Source organism: Melopsittacus undulatus, chromosome 8 (assembly GCF_012275295.1).
Source record: "Melopsittacus undulatus isolate bMelUnd1 chromosome 8, bMelUnd1.mat.Z, whole genome shotgun sequence".
Lineage (NCBI taxonomy): Eukaryota > Metazoa > Chordata > Aves > Psittaciformes > Psittaculidae > Melopsittacus > Melopsittacus undulatus.
The window spans coordinates 8,361,597-8,370,253 of record NC_047534.1 but is presented as its reverse complement, the minus strand read 5'-3'; the positions used below and the strand labels follow the sequence as shown (position 1 = coordinate 8,370,253).

General features: G+C 40.8%; 1 protein-coding gene across 1 annotated transcript; it reads left to right on the top strand.

Moving 5' to 3' along the window:
• Positions 1–1,095: 1,095 nt before the first annotated feature.
• Positions 1,096–6,536, top strand: ANKS4B (ankyrin repeat and sterile alpha motif domain containing 4B). Its single transcript, XM_005143377.3, has 2 exons — positions 1,096–1,353; positions 4,853–6,536. The coding sequence occupies exons 1-2, from the start codon at positions 1,190–1,192 to the stop codon at positions 5,919–5,921; spliced, it is 1,233 nt and encodes a 410-aa protein (XP_005143434.2). The 5' UTR covers positions 1,096–1,189; the 3' UTR covers positions 5,922–6,536.
• The last annotated feature ends 2,121 nt before the right edge of the window (positions 6,537–8,657 follow it).

The window sequence follows — 8,657 nt, the reverse complement described above, 5'->3', positions numbered from 1 at the left end:
TCTCCAAGATACAGGTTAATTCGGTTAGCCACAGAAACAGCTTGACAAAAAGTAACATTCATCTCGCAGCTGCTGTGAATGTGATCAGAATAACAGATAACCTGCAGCATTTTATTAAGCAGCAGGTAGTCTCTTACTGATTTCTCAGCTACTCTTAAAACTGACCTTTTACATGGTTTTCTATTAGTAATTCTTTTGACCCTAAGAATTAGAATTAACTGTCTAATTCTAGAAGTTTCTACTCATAGAGGTAGCCCTTAATGCCACTGAATCAGGGGATATGATTTCTAAAGCAAGCAGTGGTTATATGAGATGGGACCTGGACCCATATCTTCCCAGGCAAGAAACACAGAGCCCAGGCAGTGGCAGCTGGTGGAGGCCCATCAGGTTCCTATTTCTTGAATTCAAAGTGCTATCCCGAGGAAATTCTGCACATTTTTTTCTATCTAAACTAGAGATTACAATACCTGTTAGATGAATGTATATTTGCAAAATGCCTTAAGATCCTCTGATGAAATTCAACCTGTGGTTAAAAAAACACTCTATGCCGTGGTTTTGCCTGCTGTGACTTGCAGACTGGATGGTGGTTTTACTCCAACACCACCCTGGTCCTGACAGGTCTGTTTCCATCTGCACATCAATCTGTGTTCCCAAAACAGCTTCATGGAATTGGCCAATTTGGCAGGGAAAAGGCTTGTTTTCAAATGCAGCAAACCAGTAAATGACAGGTTACAGAGGACTTCACCAATAATGCGAACTGCTCATGCATTTCATCCTATCAAAACTCAGGGATACTTTATTACATAGGGTGTAACCTGCTCATACTGACATTCATGGCTTTTGAAGGATGTCTGAAGTTCAAGGTCCTTTTGACGTTTTCTCAGAACAGTTAGGCAAAGGCACAGAGAAGATGAATGAATTCACTCTAAGTTTAAGGAGTCAAATATGCAACGAAAGGTAAAAAGCAGAGCCACTTTTCAGAAAATGAAAGCATTCACCACACCACCACCTTATTACCTATGCAGAGCTGCAGCTAAGTTGTCTGCTAAGATGAACTTTGCCTCCTCATTTCCATCCTCACAGGGACGTCTCAACTTGTAATCATTAATGAACCAGCCCTGTAATGGAAGGGTGACTGTACACCCTGGATATAGTTCAAGCTGATTTGGGAAACCAGAAGTTACTGAAAATGTCGAGCAGGTATCATAAAGCAGCAGCTGATGGCAATTTGGACCTCTTGAAAGAAGCAACTAGGAAAGACCTTAATACTTCAGATGAGGATGGGATGACGCCCACCATTCTGGCAGCATACCATGGATATCTAGAAGCTCTGGAAGTCATATGCCGGAGGGGGTAAGTCATCAGTCTCCATTGCTTAAAGCTTGTGGTTCAAAAGTGTAATGTGTGTTATGTTTCTAATGCCTGACGACCTCAGATCTAAAAGTCTGAAAATCACAGTAGTTCCCTTCAATGCATTGCCTAGAACTGTTTCCCTTAATTTGCAATGCTTTAGCTCCAGAACCTGCAAGCAGGTCTGTACGTGCAGTCAGTGAAGCTGCATTGGCATCAGCAGAACCATCTCGTATATGGAGCCTGCAGGGAGTGGTTGGTAGGAGCAGGGGCCTAGGGTCTTGCTTTGCTGTAATGGAGGAGAAGTTGACCAACAACCTGGGATGATAACGTATCTTTGAAATGGGCTCAGTACAAAAGTGTGTTGTTTGAAACATTTTTAGCAAGAAATCTCTCCCATTTGCTTCCAAAGAGCAGTTGGTAGACCCCTGTGAACATTAAATGCTTTTGAGAGGCCAGTCACAACTAATAGTTTTGAGACAGTAACACCTAAAATTCTTATTTCTCTGCTTTTTACAGTATTAGCAACTATCGCAATGCTAAAAATGATAATACTGTTTCAGAAGCTGGGGTAGGGTCCTTGTAAAACAAAACAAATAAAAAGAAGAAAGAAAATGAAGGTTTTCTACAGTTTTATTTTGTAATAGTAATATTTCCATTTGGTATCATTTAAATGTGCTGCATACTTAAAATTCATTATTGAAAAGTTAATTACCTCCCACCCCTCCATACTCTCTTGCTTGGAGCCTACCTTTTAAGCTGTGATTCTGTAATAAGATCTAATGAAAGAAAACATGCTTTTGTGTAGAGAGACAGTTAATAAAATGTTACTTCATGGAGAGGAAGATTAAGTTGACCTGTATTTTAAGTCCTAATAGTTTAAAGAAGAATGTATGGAAAAATCTGAATAACTATTTTGATGTATCTTGGTTTTATTAAAAATGAGAATTGAAAACATGGAATAAATTTTTTTTTCATAGATTTGCTTTATAGCTCATGGAGCTCAGGTGTGGCTGTAATAACACAATTAAAAAGACCTTTGGACTGAATGGTTATTGCTTTGTCCTCAGGAGAAGCAAAAACAGGTTGACATTTTTCAACTCGTATAATTAAGGCAGTTTCACAGAGATATCTAGAGTCGAGAAAGGTTTGTCCCTGAATTCCTCGAAGACAGATAGCTAAGGAACAATTAACAAAGTAATTTTTGCTTTCAAAATTGGAGTGAGAAATACATCTTCTACCACATGAGCTGAGAGAAGTCACAGTGGACAACACAAAGATCAGAATTTCTATGTCATTCTTACTTAATGTATTCCTAGCTCTTCTTCTTGCTAGAAGACAGCTTGGGACAGTCTTGCTCTCAAAATGTTCACACACATTCACTTCTATTTTAATCCAAGATTTCCTGACACAATCAGCAAGCTGCGCCTGTCAGAGGTATGGCTGCAGCCTCTCTGGTTTTCCTGAGGGAACCTGAGATTCAGAAGATGTTCAGTCTGTTCTGCAGTCAATGTTTTCCTGTGAGAAAGTATTTTGCATTTTTAACAAATTCATCCTATCCTTGAAGAGGTTTCCTGATAAAGGCACTGAGGTACAGGATGGTTTTCTTTAGAATGGTTGCAGATTTTAGGACTCTGAAGCTTGTAACATATTCAGCCCTTGGATGATTTAGCAATACTAACAATAGCCCCTTTCATCTTGAAATAGTTCATCTTCCCAGGCATCAAGAGATATTTTCTCTGCTTGCCTTGCAGGTACATGAATAAAGGCAAGACCAAGTAGCAGATCTGCTCTCTTATGTGAGCCTCTTTCTTGGGAAAGCAGGGAAAATATGAGATCCCAAAGTAAATGTCAAACCTTATCCAAAGTCTCACTAAGCTGGGAACAGACACTACAGTTTGACAATTGTCTGAGACTCAAAGGCTGGCAGCCTCCATGGGGAAAAGAGACCACAAACAGCTATAGAGAGACCCAAGGGAGAAGGGATGGCCCAGCACTCCCAAGGCTCAGTATAACATAGCCTGTTTGCTAATGTGGGAATTAAGGAATGCTTGCCGCAGCCAGACAGTTTCAGAGGGCAGAGCTACAGAAGCAGAACCATGAACACATGGTTCCCACATGTCTAAGTGGAGAAACTTTGATCCTCAGCTGCCACCTCCCTGTAGAAATGCCTGCGTTCCCACAGTGTGGCAAGCTCGGGCTTCCTATTGTTTCTTGATGTGGGCAGCTCTGTGTCTCAGCTCAGCAGGGATGCCTGATCTCTCTTGCCTGTGGCATTTCATGCTAAAGGATGTTTTCAGATTTGGCCATTGACAAATACGTTAGTGCTTTCCTTCAGAGATACTCAAAGGCAGAGATCGGTGCCTGAAGGAGATGTGATAGGATGTACAATTTCACTCATAGTTTGGCTGCCATGGAACAAATCTCCAAGACATCTTTGAACTCCCAAAAGTAGAAATTCTGTTTGTAAATTGACCCCTGTCTCTGAAATTATTAAAAGTTTTGGGCTGCTGTGGCTGCTTTGACCATTGGTCACAAGATGACTCAAGTTTTGTTCTGAACTTTGCTAATGTTGATTATGCCAAATACATATCAAAAGATTCAAGCCAATTTTTGTCTGCAGGCAGCAGTTCAGTGTGAAGTCAGTGCAAGGGTTAAAAATAAAGCAATATTTCTCACTGGCTCTAAATGTAGTTGAAAAGATGTGGTATTTTATTTTCAAATGAGCTTCTGCTTTTCAAACCCCATGAGCAAAAAGCAGTTTAAGGAGAATAAAGGATTTGAAGAAAAACAACAGCATCTATCTGAGCTTAATATAATAGCAATGGAGACAAATGTGTAATCAAGGCCTTACTCCTAATCATTTACCTATTACCTACCAAAAAAGTTACACAATGGGCTCATTACATATGGACCACTGTGGCCAGTGAATAATCCTCCTAATATTGCTCCTCCATTTGATATGCAAAAGGGAAGTGACACCAAAAAGTCTTCAAAATATTCCACACAAAAGCTATTGAAACAGTTTTTCCATTAATTCCAGCAAGTGTAAGTAGAAGCCTGAGCCCATTTTGAGCTGTCAGCAACAAAGCAGTCAGAGCTGCTGTCCCTTGCCTGCACATGGGCGTTTGCTGCCCTGTTGTAGGTAAGACAGGTGAGACCAGCAAGGAGCAAAGCAAGCCCTGCCAGTAGCCTGGGATAACACAAAGGAAATACCCTGGCTCTGTTAAGGGAAGCTGCACGTACATTCACACTCAGCCTTAGTGACCTTGCTTAATTCACAGGCAGGCAGGAATTGGAGCTTATGCCACACACACAGCTAAACTCAGTGCTTGCGTAAGTAGGTGCAGCGTGGTTGTAGAGGATGGAGCTAAGCTGACTCATTTTCACTGGGCTGTAGTGCTCATAGAAAAGCAGAGCTAAATGTTTAGCATCTGTTAAACCCCCCTGTAGTGCTATGCTTGGATATATCCAGCTCACTGTATGCTGTTTTCCTCCTCAGAGGTGATCCGGACAAATGTGACATCTGGGGGAACACACCTCTCCACTATGCTGCTTGCAATGGTCACATCTCTTGTGTTTCTTTTTTGATCAACTTTGGTGCCAATATCTTTGCTCTGGACAATGATCTCCGCACTCCCCTGGAGGCAGCTGCCAGCAGAGACCGCAATGATTGTGTCCAAATCCTGGACAAAGCAGCCACCGAGCAGAACATGCTGAATCCAAAGAAGGTCTCCAAACTCAAAGCACAGGCCCAGAGGAATGTGGAGAAACAAATCAAGGAATGCGAGAAGCGCCAAGAGAAACACCAACATGAAATGAACAGGAATTATATGAAAGAAAAGGCTGGCACAGTAAACTCTTCCAGAGGGACATACTCCAGAGTAAAGTTGCCTGGTCTCTTTGCTTCAAATACAACAAATTCTTTCTCCAAAAATCTGAAAGATACCTTCAAACTGAAGGCAAAAAAGATAGATGACAACACAAGAAGCCAGGAAAGCAATGCACAAGAGAACAGTACAGGTAGGAGAACGGTAATGCATTTGTTTGATGAGAAAGAAGAGGATGAATTACTGAATGAGCTTGGAGAGAAAAGCTTTTCTGATAATGACAGTCAGCTCTCCATTTTTAAGCGGCCAGGTCTTGGCAAGATTGTGTTTGGAAGGAATTTGGCTGCAGATGTAAATCCTGGAACTGTATCTTCTGAGAAAGAAGATACAAGCTTTAAAATGTCCAGTGAGCTCTTTCAGTTTGAAAATGCTGAAAATGGCAGGGAAGATGATGCTGAAAATGGTGCTGATATCCCTTGGTATGAGGAAGAAGTCATTTGGGATGACGAGGAAGCAGAGAACACACCCCTTGAGGTATTTCTGGCATCACAGATGCTGGACGAGTTTCTTCCGGTCTTCATGAGGGAAAAAATTGATTTAGATGCCTTGATGCTATGTTCTGATGAGGATCTACAGAGCATTCAGATGGAACTTGGGCCAAGAAAGAAAGTCCTGAATGCTGTGAATAAAAGAAAACAGGCAATCAAGACCCCTGGAAAGACTGTAGACACTTGCTTATAAACTAAGATACCTGCTGCTGTAACCTGCACCCTGATTCATTATCTTTTCCTGTTTCCAAAGAGCATGCAATTCTTTTCAGAAGTCTGCTAAAGCAAAAGGCAGAAAAGTTACCATTTGCTTTAGGAAGCACAGCAAGGACAAAGATTTTTCTCTCTGGATAGGTGGCTGTGATGAACAGGATATTAGCTCAAGCATAATCTGCAAAAAGAAAGAATGTGAAGATAAAACCCCAAAAGCTATGGATTCTCTGCACTGTTTATGGGGATTGGATTCCTTTTGGTCTGAATAACATAAAACATTGGTGAAGACCAGCCACACTACATTCCTTAGTAAAGCCCTTCCTTCCTTCTCCAAAACCACAATGCAAAGAACATTCTCAAAGCTGGAGAGATTTGAGTTTTCTCCATTCACTTCTGTTTGATTCTTACAAACTGCTCTTACTAGTAGTGATGATATGTTAGAAATAGGATCTGAATCTTGATTATTGACTCAAATAACCTCTGAATGAATGTAAATAAGACCAATTTACGGCAAGTTTCATGTTCTTGTCAGTAACATGTTTTGCTATTGTATTGATGCTAATTTAAAAATACATGAAACATCTTGCCAAGAGATATTCAGTCAGAGCTATATATTCTTGTCTCTTCTTAGACTGGACTGAGTTGCCAGCACCCATCACATCCTAAATGGTCTCAAGACTGCAATACTTTTAACTACAAGAAGCTGAGATTTTATTTTCAATATTTTTTATCTATTTTGTTGTATCCTCAGCTTGGTTCCCATAAGGTGCATTTTCCATGTAAAGTCCCAGAAACCAAGATTCTTATCAAACAGCATTTCTGTTGGATGTTGCCAGCCTTAGCCTGAAAACTGCATGTAACTGGGTACACATTCACTCAGCTCATGAAAAGAAAATGAGACTGTGATTCTATCCTTTGCAGTCTAACTGGAGGCATTCACAGCAGGGTCCTCTTCATCTCTTTCAGGCCTAATCCCTTGGGAAGCCAGCACTATTTGATATGAATTAATCATTCCTATTGAGTTTTATGACTCTAATAAGATGTCTGCAGCAGCCATGCAGGTTAAGATCACAGATTTTAGATGCACATTCATTAGCAGGACATTTCTCTTTAAATCTCTTTTTACAGCTTTCCATTAGTCAGTGAGTCTTTTCCTTAGGGAGTACTCATTTGTGGACATGAATCCTAGTTAATGATCTATTTTTTCAAGAGTCCTTCTTTCCACATCTTCTTGTTACTTTGATTTATATATTATAATTCATTTGCTTGGCTAGACTTTATACCACATTCTCTCCTCTTTGGATTCCTGTACTTCAGCAGCTTGGTATTTTCTTCTGTTAAGCAGTCACATCACAGTCCTGTTCTGTGCAACCTTAAATAATTGTTGTGCTCAGTGCAGTAACTAAACAAGACAGCACACCCCCACGCTCTGTGTTATTAACCTGCTGTGTTGCTCTCATTTTGGCTAAGAAACTCCCAAGAAGGAACTGATGAACCTTACATATTTGAAGGCATTCAATGAGTGGATTTTGAAGTGTCAAATCCTACCATTCTCAGCCACATAACTGATGTAAAAAGCAAGGCAGTCTACTACTCCTAACATACAGGGTTGAGACTAGGTCTATACTGCTGCAATGACTTCTCTAGTGCAGAAGTGAGCAAATCTTAAATCACTGGGTTAGATCTATTTATGCAGGAAATGCTTTCAAAAAACCCACTAACATGCAAGTGCCTGTCACTGAGGGCAGCCAAATGTAGGCAAGACAGAAGGCACCTGGAGTAATTACACCTTGAGGGGGAAGGAATCAGGCCCCAAGTATTTCTAAAATGCACCAAAAATCTGCCTCATTGCATACTCTGCAAATCTACCTGCTGCTGCCCTTATGTATGTACGGTAATTGTATGGAAGTAGCAAATACTGCACACATAGGAATCCCTTGTCCTCTGGAACCATGTCTAGAGACTGAAGACGCAGCCTCAGAGCACCCCATATCACATTTATTTTTAGGCAAAGGAATCAACCTGAATATATATACTCTTACAAGCAATACTGCTATCCCTTCTGTGCAGGGTGATTGTGGAAATGGGCCTCTGGCATGGAAAAATTCAGGGTGAGGAGATGATAAAAAGGAACACTCATATTTCAGGGTTTTTTTCCTTTAGTGCTTTGCTGTCTTCTGGGTTTTTTTGTTTTTTATTTTTTACCAATCCCTTTGTTTCTTTTGTAAGTTGGATGTATTTAAATTAGTGAATCCTAGATCTAACTCCTTAGTAACATCTGGATAGTGCAGTTTAGTTGGAGAGACCTTTATTCTAGAATGGTTTGGGTTGGAAGGGACTTTAAAGCTCATTCAGTTCCAACTCTTTACCACAGGCAGCAACACCTTCCACTAGACCCCATAGCTTCAAGCCCTGTCCACACTGGCCTTGAACACTTGCCCCAACTTCTCTAGGCAACCTGGGCCAGAGTCTCACCACCCTCACAGTAAAGAACTTCTTTCTAGTATCTAATCTAAACCTATCCTCTTTCAGTTTAAAGCCATCACCCCTTTTCTGATCACTGATTGCCTTGGTAAACATCCCCTCATCCCCTCTCCAGATTTCTTGTCAGTCCCTTTAGGTAATGGAATACTGTTAAAAGATCTTCCTGGAGTCTTTCATCTACAGGCTGAACTCCCTCAGCCTGCCTTCATAGAAGATGTATTCCAGCCCTCTG